The 13,545-nt window shown below is 48.1% G+C and overlaps 1 protein-coding gene across 1 annotated transcript in view; it reads left to right on the forward strand.

The window, feature by feature from the left end:
* Nucleotides 1-169: 169 nt before the first annotated feature.
* LOC136942783 (stromal membrane-associated protein 1-like) overlaps nucleotides 170-13,545 on the forward strand; it is a 28,183-nt gene continuing 14,807 nt past the window's right edge. The window contains exons 1-6 of the mRNA XM_067235757.1: nucleotides 170-371; nucleotides 6,397-6,530; nucleotides 7,316-7,401; nucleotides 9,575-9,650; nucleotides 11,847-11,900; nucleotides 12,843-12,896. Coding sequence (XP_067091858.1) covers nucleotides 254-371; nucleotides 6,397-6,530; nucleotides 7,316-7,401; nucleotides 9,575-9,650; nucleotides 11,847-11,900; nucleotides 12,843-12,896 — 522 coding nt within the window. The 5' untranslated portion in view covers nucleotides 170-253. The remainder of the gene's footprint in view (nucleotides 372-6,396; nucleotides 6,531-7,315; nucleotides 7,402-9,574; nucleotides 9,651-11,846; nucleotides 11,901-12,842; nucleotides 12,897-13,545) is intronic.

A 13,545-nucleotide genomic window follows, 5' to 3' on the forward strand; every position in this document is an offset into this window, starting at 1 on the left:
CTTTTAGTTTCGAGAAGACCCACCGGGAATGATACCAATGCTTCAAGTGTTGCAGTTTTGACGGTCTTCGCATTTACCACCATATTGCGTTTAACCAGCTTTCTGACTTCCAATGCTAGAGCCTGCATTTGAATGAAGCGTACTACCTTGGAATGATTGTCTTAAAAAAAATACCCTTTACACTTTTAATTGCAGTTAAAGTCACAGTTTAATTTTACTGTACAGCTACACGTTGTAGCGAGCTAGCGGAAAGATGACGACGAGGTCAGAGAGAGAAAAAGCACAGAAATTGAATGAGCAGCATCAGGCCATTCTCTCAAAAATGCTTCGAGAAGATGACAACAAGTATTGCGCTGACTGTGAAGCCAAAGGTAAGCTGGCAGCCGTGCCGACACTTTTATTGTCCATTACATTACTGTAAATTACTGAAATAATGTATTGTGGTCAGTGACACATGAGTAGCCTTTACGTTTCATTGCATCGTTACTGTAGGCTACAGTGTAGCAGCTCGCGAGTCTCAACGCTGAGACAGTGAACCGCTAACGTATCGATGTCATGTCCTTGACTCTGTTTTATTAATGAGCGGAAAACTAATTGCTGAGCCGTCTTTGATATTTGACAGTAAGATTTGCTTCAATCACAAGAGGGTGGCTACACGTTAGCGACCTAGCGTCAACCTTATTGAATATGGATGCTGACATTACTTGTCAAGTATACGTCCCTTATCCTCCTAGTATGATGATGGAAGGCCTCTTGCGTCATTTTGATGACGTTTTGCCAGTGTGTGGCTTACGTCACTCGTGGTCCCATGCCACGTTCAGCATCCTCTAAATACTCCGTTTTGAATACTGAAGTCTTGAAACAGTGCACGCATGACGTGTTGCCTACTTCCCCGTGGGCTCGTGTTTGATGTAGCGTGCTGTGGGATTCTCGGATGTGAGTGACAGGTGTAGTGAGACATAACACTGTCTGGTGGAGGCAGGCAGCCGAACTGCTCACTTTGTGATGAGCCTGACTGCTTGTGTTGTGATCGATAGCGGTGCCTCGCGCATTTGCACCTGGTGTGTGTTTGTGGGTGTTTGTTTACACACAGGATTGTAATGTGAGGTAAGGTGTGTGTGTGAGTTGCCTTACTCTCATCTTGAGAGTGACAGAAGGGTGGAATGAGCTGTTGCTTATCTCATCTCTCCACATGGTTCCTCTTCCCTCCCTATTTCCCTCTCTCTTTCTGTCTCCACACAAGAAAGGAACATTACCCAGACTCCTCCACTGCCTTTCCCTGTGTTCCTGATAAACTGCTTCCTCAAGGGCCAGGGCTACCACCCAGATTCCTGTTTCAAACGATGCACCTTTAGTGTAGACATCCATTTAGAAAGGGGTTATATCCATGCCAGTTTGCCATGTTGTTTGAACACCTATTCAGGTCCTTCAGATCAGCAGCTATAAGACCAAGAGGAAGGTTATGAATTAGGAATGTGTAGGTAACACACACCTATAGCTGGTTCTGGTCAGGGTGGATGGTTAAGTTAGACACTTTTCTAACCCTAATCACCCAGTTCATCTTCCTCTCTCCTTTTCTTCCACTCTCCTTCTCTTCACTCACTAGATATTTCACAGACAGGGTGAATAGTGAATTATAATAGTGAACAGATGTCTCCTCTTTTATATAGGGCACCTGTGTGCCCTATATTTTCAATATTCAGTTGATAGTTACCATAGCAAATTAGGCTAATAATGTGTCCTTTCATGCATGCCCAGACAAAGCACTGCACACACACCTACAGCACAGCCCAGCTTGTATTACAAAACAGGTGTGTGTCTCTTTAAATATGCTTACTACACAACTCTGCCTGTGGGAATCACACTGTCCCTGTGGGAATCACACTGTCCCTGTGTACACAATCTGTCTGAGTGGCATTTCATGTAAAACATATAATTCCTTACTGTAAATCCATCCATTTTTGCAACACTACATTAAGTTAACCTTAACTAGCTTACCATGTCATTGCTATATCAGTAGCTATCGTAAATACATTGTACTAGGATGGGCTGTGTGATTTGTATTAGGTGCTAGCGGTAAAGGTTATTATAAAAGAAGGCAAAGCCTGGAGGAAGGGTGTCAGGGGGAAGAGGACACCTGGAAAGCCCTTCCCCCACCAGAACGAGTTTCACTTGTATTGTAAGTTATTCTGAGCTGAGTCAAATAACACATTTCCTATGCCACTGCTATATTGTCACTAAAAGTATTGCTGCATAGTAAAAGAAAGTATAAGGTATGTTGTAAGTTATAACAAAAACAATGGCATCGAGCCAACCACGCACACCTTCTCCCATTGCTCTCCTTCCTCTCAGACCTGCTCGCAGCAGGGTTTTATTTACATTTAGTCATTTAGTCATTTATCAGACGCTCTTATCCAGAGCGACTTACAGTAAGTACAGGGACATTCCCCCGAGGCAAACAGGGTGAAGTGTCTTGCCCAAGGACACAACGTCAGTTGGCATAACCGGGAATCGAACTGGCAACCTTCGGATTACTAGCCCGATTCCCTCACCGCTCAGCCACCTGACTCCCGTTTTATCACTGAGACGTCTCTCTGTGACACCTCTGTGACTTATGTCTGTGTGTGTGTGTACATGCATAACCGTGCGTGTGCTAGAGGCTAACTAGGCAGGGTGTGGTGCATGGCATGGTGTGTGTAACCTGGGCGTGTGCTAGAGGCTAACTAGGCAGGGTGTGGTGCATGGCATGGTGTGTGTAACCTGTGCGTGTGCTACAGGCTAACTAGGCAGGGTGTGGTGCATGGCATGGTGTGTGTAACCTGTGCGTGTGCTACAGGCTAACTAAGCTGGGTGCGGTGGCCCATCTTTGAATCCTGCAGTCTGGTGACTCACCTGAGCTGCTCTGCTGTAATTCCACCCTGCCTCTGTGTCTTACACACTTCCCTAAATATATCTGTGTGGGTGTGAGAGAGTGAAACAAGGAGAGAGACAGAGAGAGAGACAAACAGAGAGAGAGACAGACAGAGAGAGACAGAGAGAGAGACAGAGAGAGATACAGACAGAGAGAGATACAGACAGAGAGAGAGAGACAGACAGACAGAGAGAGAGAGACACAGACAGAGAGAGACACAGACAGAGAGAGAGAGAGAGAGAGAGACAGATAGAGACAGAGAGAGAGAGAAAGAGACAGATAGAGAGAGAGACAGAGAGAGATTGCTGATCTATCGTATTCTATGCTGGTGTGTTCTCCTGGGAGTTTTCCAGATGTGTTCTGAGGGTTGTGATGGAGAGTCCTTGCTGCTGTCTGTCCAGGTGTGTTGGCCTAAGGCAGAGGTGGCCAACCCTGGTCCTCAATGAATGGTCGTTATCCAAGCCTGATAACGACCATTCATTTTAATCAGGTGTGTTGGAGCAGGGAAACATCTAAAACATGCAGGACTGCAGCTCTCGAGGACAAGGGTTGGCCACCCCTTGCATAGGGGATCAGATGGCTGAGTGGTAAGGGAATCGGGCTATTAATCAGAAGGTTGCCGGTTCAATTCTTGGCCGTGCACAATGACGTGTCCTTGGGAAAGGCACTTCACCCTATTTGCCTCGTGGAAATCCCTGACTTACTGTAAGTCGCTCTGGATAAGAGTGTCTGCTAAATGACTAAATGTAAATGTATGTAATGTATCTAATGTCTAATCAATCCATCCAGCAGTGATCGACATCAAGGCTTGTCCGATTGTCCGGGACAAGTGAAAAAAATGGTTGGACAAGTATTACAAAGACTGAACTTGTCCGAACGAACAAGTAAACAGTAAAAAACACTGTAAAGTACAGTACAGTTTAGTAGAGTCCTCATCAATTGAATTTTTTGATCATATTTGAATTTTAAAGAGGGGAATTCAAAACCAACATATCTGGTGGTGTTTAAATTTCAATATATTCAGTATTTAATGTAAAAATGTAAATGAAATGTAAAATTCAAAACATTATGTCACTGATTTGTCACTGATTTCATAATGTCAACATGTCACTGATTACATACCCCTACGTGGTTTGCAAGCTCTTCTAAAGGGTAAAGATGTGTCTTCAATCTTGTCATCACACTAAGCCTATAATTTACTTTTGGCCAATTTGCATCATTAGTGCATGGAACTGCCAAAGACAACAGACAAGTTATAACCTAATGCATTGTTTTGTTGTGCTGCAATTCCACCCTTTGACCACCAGGGAGCAGCAGAACTCTGGTTGTACCGAACAAAAGTCTCTTCCTTTTCTGTTGACTACTCTCCTCTCCTGAGCCGGAGGGAGAGAGGGACTCATCCCTACACCCTGGGACGGGGTTGTTTGAGGCAGCTGATGACTTCACTTAACTAAGGCTATCCTCCACCTTTTCCCAGGGAAAGTTCCAGCGCAGTATAGCTGGACAGACCTGTCACTTTGCGTGTGGCTGCACTACACCTCTGACCGACCAACTACCTCCCTGAAGTCTCTCTCTTACTGTCACTGACAGACACACACAAACACACACACACACACAAACACACATTCACCCCTGTCTGAGGTTGACAGTAGGGTCCTTAATTTCATGCTTGGGTTGTCGTCCCCCTGAGTTGGAGAGCTTCACTGTCACTCAGGCTTCAGGGCTGAGACGGAGAGAGAGACAGAGGAGAGAGAGAGAGAGCGAGAGAGAGTGAGAGAGAGAGAGAGAGAGAGAGGGAGGGGGGGAGGGGGAGAGAGAGAGAGAGAGAGAGAGAGAGAGAGAGAGAGAGAGAGAGAGACAGAGGAGAGAGAGAGAGAGCGAAAGAGAGTGAGAGAGAGAGAGAGAGGGAGGGGGGGAGGGGGGAGAGAGAGAGAGAGAGAGAGAGAGAGAGAGAGAGAGAGAGAGAGAGAGAGAGAGAGAGGAGTGTACTGAAGAACGGAACTGATTGTCGCCTCACAGCCCGGTGTTTGATCTAGATCCTTCTTCTGTGGTTACTGTCACTCAGAGAGAGCCCTGGGGCTGGTCCGTGGTTCTGGTTGGTCTAGCTGCCTGGTTTCTGAGTTGGAAAGGGGCTAGGAAGCTACAGTGGAGAGACAGGTGGGAGAGCCGTTTTATTTCCATGTCCCTCATTAACTTCTATTCAAGAGCTCCAATCTCTGCTGAAGACTGCCATTGTCGTCTGTTCATCTGGAGTCATTGTTGGCTGCTGTTCTGAGAACGCAGGTGTCCAGACACTTGTCACACACACACCTGTCACACACACCCCTGTCACACACACACCTGTCACACACACACCTGTCACACACACACACATCTCTGTGGCCAGATGAAGCCGCTGACAAGGAAAGTACTGCCGGGCACCCTCACACGGTCAGGTGCATATCAGAGGCCGTATGGCATGTGCTTGGAGGCACACACAGGCGGCACACACAGGCGGCACACACAGGCGGCACACACAGGCGGCACACACAGGAGGCACACACAGGAGGCGCACACAGGAGGCACACACAGGAGGCGCACACAGGCGGCACACACAGGAGGCACACACAGGAGGCGCACACAGGCGGCACACACAGGCGGCACACACAGGAGGCGCACACAGGCGGCGCACACAGGCGGCACACACAGGCGGCGCACACAGGCGGCACACACAGGAGGCGCACACAGGCGGCACACACAGGCGGCACACACAGGCGGCACACACAGGCGGCATACACAGGCGGCACACACAGGAGGCGCACACAGGAGGCGCACACAGGCGGCACACACAGGCGGCACACACAGGCGGCACACACAGGCGGCGCACACAGGCGGCACACACAGGCGGCACACACAGGAGGCGCACACAGGCGGCACACACAGGAGGCGCACACAGGCGGCACACACAGGAGGCGCACACAGGCGGCACACACAGGCGGCACACACAGGAGGCGCACACAGGCGGCACACACAGGAGGCGCACACAGGCGGCACACACAGGCGGCACACACAGGAGGCGCACACAGGCGGCACACACAGGAGGCGCACACAGGCGGCACACACAGGCGGCGCACACAGGCGGCACACACAGGAGGCGCACACAGGCGGCACACACAGGCGGCACACACAGGCGGCGCACACAGGCGGCGCACACAGGAGGCGCACACAGGCGGCACACACAGGAGGCGCACACAGGCGGCACACACAGGAGGCGCACACAGGCGGCACACACAGGCGGTTTAACTGCTCCTTTCAGATCTCAGTATCAGAGCAGGCCTCTGTTGTAAGTAGTATTCTGTCATAAGTAGAGGCGTGACCATCCATCGATCAATTGACCAAATAGCAAACGATCCAGTGTCATTGATGCTGTGTCATTGATATTGTCCCTAATCATGAGTTCCCTCCCTCCTCTCCTCCCTCCCGCACCCCCCTTCTCCCTCCCCCAGGGCCCCGCTGGGCATCCTGGAACCTGGGCGTGTTCATGTGCATCCGCTGTGCCGGCATCCATCGCAATCTGGGGGTCCACATCTCACGGGTGAAATCTGTCAATCTGGACCAGTGGACCCCCGAACAGATCCAGGTACTTTGTGTCTGTGTAGTGTGTATTTTGTGAGCTGTGTAGTGTGTGTGTGTTGGTGTGTATTCAAGGGAGCATGGGTCTTTCTGTGTGAGTAGAGTAAGTGCATGCTACTCTCTCTGAATGTTAATTGCTGTTTTAATGGCTAATTAATTCTAGATGGGTAATTATTTCAACTTTAGTTCATTCACTCATCCTTCCACCATCCAATCCATCATCCTTGTGCTCATTTGCATCTGACTGGTGTCGGCTGTGTGTGTGTGTACATGTGTTTGCTAGCAAGTGTGTGTGTTTGTGTGAGTCATTACCCCCAGCTAAATGACTAGAATGTAAATACAATGTGTCAAAGAACTCTTGCAGAATGTGCTCTCATCATTTACTAATTCTGTCATTTTTTATTTATTTTTTTACTGACTTTGTCACCCTTTATTTCCCTCCCTCCCTAACCCTCTCTCCCTCCCTCCCTAACCCTCTCTCCCTCCCTCCCTAACCCTCTCTCCCTCCCTCCCTAACCCTCTCTCCCTCTCCCTCCCTCCCTAACCCTCTCTCTCTCCCTCCCTCCCTAACCCTTTCTCCCTCCCTCCCTAACCCTCTCCCCCTCCCTCCCTGACCCTCTCTCCCTCCCTCTCTCCCTCTCTCCCTCCCTAACCCTCCCTCTCTCCCTCCCTCTCTCCCTCCCTCCCTAACCCTCTCTCCCTCCCTCCCTGACCCTCTCTCCCTCCCTCCCTAACCCTGTCTCCCTCCCTCTCTAACCCTCTCTCCCTCCCTAACCCTCTCTCCCCCTCCAGAGTGTAGTGGACATGGGGAACAGCAGGGCCAAACAGCTGTATGAAGCACACCTACCTGAAAACTTCAAACGGCCACAAACTGACCAGTATCCTCCCCGTAGCTGTGTGTGTGTGTCTGTGTGTATACGTGCCTTCTTTCCCCTCAAAACTCCTTGTGACTAGTAAACTGTATTACTGGAGACAAACACACACACACATTATGGCTCATTATAGAAGAACTGTTTTGCCTCAGAAACTTTTGTATTTGTGTTGAGTACATTCCCACCTGGTTGTTTACTCAATTACGAACAAAAAGTCTCCACCGAACCATAACACAAGGTAATTACTGTAACTGCAAACATAATTATTGTTTTGTAAACAGCCTATGAAGGTGTTTCCTTGTTTTAAGTGAAGTTTTAGTTTGCTTCTCGGTTGTTGACATCTAAGGGCGTCTGGGAATCCCAGAGTGACTCTCCGAAGTGACGATTTTCCAATTACCGTTCCGTTTGATGATTATACAAATAAACACACACACAGAAAAACACATCAAACGGATTAATTCGACCGTCGTTTTAATGAAGCCGCTTTCATACAGAGATCCGGCAATATTCCTGTAAAGAGGACACTTTATTATGCCGGTGTTGGTTGTTTACACAGAACCAAACAAGGCCGGCATAATGCCGCACCGTGTGTGTTGTGAGATAGCATGCCGGCGTTCCGGAATCACAGCTGCGATGTTAGCGTGGTCGCTAGTGTGTGTAGTCTCATCATGCCGGCTCTGCCTTTTACACAGACCTCAACTCGGCTTTGTGACTACGTCAAATCCCCCCAATACGTCGCTTTGGATGAAAGCGTCTGAAAAGACAAATAAAAAAATAAAAAATAAGAATATACCCAGTATGTATTAGTGTGACAGCTGGATCTGCATCTTGGCAGGTAGAGGCCCTCTGGGATACATGAGTCATGTGGTAGTAGATAAGGTAGATATACATAGGGATTTATATGAGTTATATACATGCTGACCTTCTGTACAGTAAGGAGACATTCTGGAAGAGCAGTAATGCTGGTAGACAGAATATCTTCGCAGGTTTGAACAGCTGATGTTCCTATTCCGGAACAGAGAACATTTTCAATCTGTTCCGCTCTTCTCCCCTGTCTTTCATCGTGAGACTACTCGATTTGGGGAGGTATCTTTTATTTTGTCTTTCGTTAGTTGCGACAGCGGCAGGGATTAGGGTAGATTCAAATACAGCAATATGAGTTTGCTCTTGATCTTGAGGGGAAAAAGAGGTTAAGTATGCATGCCACGATGCCATCTCTCTCTAAATCTCTCTCTTTGTATTATTCTCTTTCTCTCTGCATCCCTCTCTCTCTCTCTCTCTCTCTTTCTCTTTCTGCTCCCCCCCCCTCCTGTTTAACTCCTCTCATGTACTTCCAGCAAAAAGAAAAAGAATAAATTCACAATCCATCAAAGAGAATCGTGAGTTGTATACCAAGTTGAATATCAATTATGTTCTGGCTGAATCACAGAGCCCATGGTTGGGTCCTGGCCGGTCACGGCACGCTGGTGCGGGCGGTCACGGCCTGCTGGCTCGGGGTCCACGGCTTTGAAAGTAGAGTCTGCAGAGTCTCTGTCGATCAGAGAAAGTCCTGAATAATTAAACCTTTCATTGGTGCTGTTACATATGTTCTACAGCCTTGTAATCCAATTTGTATATAAAAATTGGCCTTTCTCTGTTTCTCATTTGGTCGTTTTCGATTGCTTCTCTTTCTTTCTTTCTCTCTTTTTCTCCTTTTTTGGCCTGTGCTGCCACCTCTCTCTCGTAAATTACGGCATGAATGAACCCAGATTTATAAGAGCACTGTTCAAATTGAAACACCTCGTCACTAGCACCCCCCCCCCGCTCTAATCTTGGCATGTCCAGACGGGCTGCCGCCCCCCCCTCCTTGTTGCCGTGTCAACGTCTCTCCACCTGCCTTCCTCCTCCTCTAACTCCATCACCCCTGCACATGTCTGATCGACCTTCAGCTCCCCTCCGCCTCCTGAGTCCTTCCAGGTCCGGGATTGTCCTGGAAACTGTTTTCCAGTAGGACTGTCAATGTGATCTAAGTTTCATCAAGGTGGAAATCCATTAATGCCACAGGAACTCTTTGTGTGTGAGTGTGTGTGTGCGTGTATATGTGCGTCTGTGTGATTCTGTGTGGGTGCGTCTGTGTGATTCTGTGTAGGCTGCTTGTGACGATGTGTACCTCATTTCTTTCCTTAAGCCCTAATCTCAGAGCCGTGGAGTTCTTCATCCGGGATAAGTACGAGAGGAAGAAATACTACGACAAGAACGCTCTGAGCCCAGGCCCTGTGAGTCTCCTCCCTGCCTGATCACTCTCATTATCTCCTCTCACAGAACACTGCACAGAGACCTTCCCCACTCCTTATCACAGTCTACACAAACTCAACATCTGGATGACATCTGTCAGACTGTAACACAGTGAGAGGAAAGGATGTGGTACGAAGTACACACACACACACGTAGTATTTTATCTGTGGATGTTTGCGACGGGAGTGAATGTGAAAATGCGTTCCCTGCATTTTGTCCGTGTGCGAGTGTAGGCGAGGTCATGATGTAAAGATTATGTCTGTGAGACATGAAAGGGAATCCGTCAGTGTTGTCAAAAGTGCATAATGCTGTGTGTGTCGGCCAGGCTAGCCGTGGGTGAGGGTTTCAGGGCAGTGTGTAGGAGTGTGTGTGTGTGTGTGTGTGTGTGTGGGGGGGGGGGGGTGTATCATTCAGATCACTGAGCCTCTAAAGTACATTAACCAGCTGAGAGAGCTAACCCCCCCCCCCACACACACACCGCCCAGCTAGCGTTAGCCTCCTAGCACAGCGAGCGTTAGCCTCTTAGCACATCTAGAGTTAGGCTCCTAGCATAGCGAGCGTTAGCCTCTTAGCACATCTAGCGTTAGGCTCCTAGCATAGCTAGCGTTAGCATTCTAGCACAGCGAGCGTTAGCCTCCTAGCACAGCTAGCGTTAGCTTCCTAGCACAGCGAGCGTTAGCCTCCTAGCACAGCTAGCGTTAGCCTCCTAGCACAACAGAGATGCACAAGACATTCACACATACGGTCGCACAGACCAGCGCAGTGATCCAAAAATTATAGCATCTGTTTATCAGTGAGTCTTGTCTCTCTCGTTCTCCCCTCTCTCTCTCTCTCTCTCTCTCTCTCTCTCTCTCTCTCTCTCTCTCTCTCTCTCTCTCTCTCTCTCTGTCATCATCTCTGCCCTTCTGTTGCATTGCCAGCGGTAAAACTCTGATCTGGGCTCTGTTCCTACCACCCACTCAGATGCTGGCTTTTATATGCAAATGAATTATTAAAAACAACTCATTATCATTTAAGTCATTTTGTGCAAAAGGAGAGAGAATGATTGTGTTTGTGTGTGTGAGGGAGTGTGTGTGTGTGTGTGTGTGTGTGGTGGCATTGTCATGGCATAGTAGTTTGGATTGTATGTTAGGTATTATGTGGGTGTCTGGTAAATGAGCTGCATGTATATATACATGTATAGGGGTGTGCATGTTTAATGTTGTGTTGTATGTGTGTGTGTGTGACAGAGAGAGCGAGAGAGTGTGTGTTCTCCTTAACCACAGAAGGGAGAACAGTATCTTTGTGCACACCAGCATCCTTCATTGCAAACACTGGTGCATTGTGGTATGCAACAGTCCGTGCATGGGCCCATTGTTCAGGCCGGAGCTATGTAGTACCAGCTGTGTGTGTGTGTGTGTGGGGGGGGGGGGTCTGACAGTGCGTCAAAGTGACTGAAGACAATAATACACGACAGCAGAATGACCCACACTGTTTTGGAGAGAGCTAATTGGTCCCTTAATGTCAGGTGGTCTGACAAGGCGAAACATCCTCTTCACGAGTGCTATCTGGTGAAATATACATAAAAAAAAAAACAATTGCTGTAGCGCTTCATTCTTCTGCGGCTTCTGAAGAGATCCAAACCCCAAATCTGTGGGCAGGTTTTCATGTGAAATGTTGTTAACTTGCCAGGTACACACAGATTTCTATTAAATGACTACAGGAAAAGGCATAATTGTATTGTGCAGAGATCAATGATCCCAAGGCAGAGACAAAGTGTTTTCCGATGGTAATTAGCATAGCTAAAAAGAAAAGGGAAAAAAAACTTTACAAATTCTGCATGGTTCTGCTTGTGGTGTTTCTTCACTGCTGGGATGCAGCACCTGAATTCCTTCTCAGTCAGTGTGGATAGGAGCAGGTTGTCTTCCCCCTCTACTCATCTGACTGGTCTCTCTCTCTCACTCTCTCTCTCTCCCCCCCTCTCTTTGCTTCCTTTCTCCTCTCTCTCTGTAATTACACACCCTCTTCCTTCCTGATCTAATCTCTTCCCCCTCTCCCTCTCCTTTTTATCCCCCCAATCCCTTCTACTTCATTCTCCCCCCCTCTCCTCTCCTTTTCCCTCTCTCTCCCTTCGTCTCACCTCCTCCCTCCCTCTCACCTCTCTCTCTCTCTCTCTCTCTCTCTCTCTCTCTCTGCAGAAGTCCTGCGAGGCCGCCCCCTCCTCCCAGGCTTCTGAGAAGAGTGGACAGGAGGTTAGCATGGTGCCACCTGGTGTTGTGTTCTGGAGAGTTCCGGAGCCGTGTTGTTGGGGTCCTGCTGGGTTTTAAAGTAGCGCCAACACATTTTCTGCTTCACTCTCTCGATTTTCTTCCCCCAAACCAGTTCAATGACTACATCTTTGGTTGACTGAAACCCTCCTGTCTCTAAACCAACACTGTGTGCATGTGGAGAGGATGCAGTGTGTGTGTGCGGGCGGGCGGGCGTCATGTCAGTCATTTGTCAGGGAGACGAGGTGAATAAAGAGGTTAGCTAGACTCTGCTAGAGCATAAAAAAACTATTTGCTGCCTATTTAATAAACACCCTGACCAAATGACACACATGCGTGTATGTGTGCAAGCACATTTGGAGGAATGTGCTTGAACAGGATGGGTATAGCTCAGTAGTTAGAGCATTTGACTGCAGATTAAGAGGTTGCAGGTTCAAATCCACCTCTATATGTCACCTTTCGATACAATCGTCGGATAAATTGTGGTGTGTGTGTTGTGTTGAGTGTGTGTGGTGAGTGTGTGTGGTGTTGAGTGGGTGTGGTGTGTGTGTTGTGTTGAGTGTGTGTGGTGTGTGTGTTGTGTTGAGTGTGTGTGGTGTTGAGTGTGTGTGGCGTGTGTGTTGTGTTGAGTGGGTGTGGTGTTGAGTGGGTGTGGTGTGTGTGTTGTGTTGAGTGTGGGTGGTGTTGAGTGGGTGTGGTGTGTGTGTGTGGTGTGGTGTGTGTGTGTGGTGTTGAGTGTGTGTTGTGTTGAGTGTTTGTTGTGTTGAGTGTGTGTTGTGTTGAGTGGGTGTGGTGTGTGTGTTGTGTTGAGTGTGGGTGGTGTTGAGTGGGTGTGGTGTGTGTGTGTGTGTGGTGTGGTGTGCGTGTTGTGTTGAGTGTTTGTTGTGTGACGCGTCAAACCTCTTTTTGTTTTTGTTGGTTTCTCAGAAGGAACGAGAGAAGAAGAAGAGAGAGAAGGAGAGGCCGAACTCTTCTGACAAGGTAAGACAGGACCGAGCGGGAGGGGCTGCTTTATTGGGTTTACTTAACCCTCGTGCTGCCTTCGGGTCACATGACCCAAAGGTTCATAACGAACCATCGTTGTGTTTACCCAATTTTACCCAATACAAAAACAAATAAAAATAATTTTATTTTAACCATTCCAATGTGGGGGGTCTGAGACAGCCCGACAGTTAAAAGAAAATGCTTCACTTTGTTTTTGTATGAGGTAAATTTGTCGCAATACGAAGGTGGGTCACAATGACTGATGGGTCAGAATGACCCGAAGATAACACAAGGGTTAAGCAGGTATATCATACTGTATCTGGGAATTTGTTTATTATTCATTCAGTGATACCGTGAATGGATGTGTGTGTGTGTGTGTGTGTGTGTGTGTGTGATTATGTATGAATATGTGTGTGAATATATGGGTTCTGTCACAATGGCTCAGGGTCACGGTGAGTAATGTGTGTGTGTGTGTGTGTGTTTGGCACTGTCTCTGTAATTCTAAATCTGTGGATGTGGTTGGTGGTGAATAATGCAGTGTGTGTGTGTGTGTTTGTGTGACTGGGAACCTTGTTTTAACACACACAAACAATCTTTATGCGTTGTGTTGGTGACCTGGAGTGTGTGTGTGTGTGTGAGACCTGAG

The sequence above is a fragment of the Osmerus mordax genome, chromosome 5 (assembly GCF_038355195.1).
Source record: "Osmerus mordax isolate fOsmMor3 chromosome 5, fOsmMor3.pri, whole genome shotgun sequence".
Classification (NCBI taxonomy): domain Eukaryota; kingdom Metazoa; phylum Chordata; class Actinopteri; order Osmeriformes; family Osmeridae; genus Osmerus; species Osmerus mordax.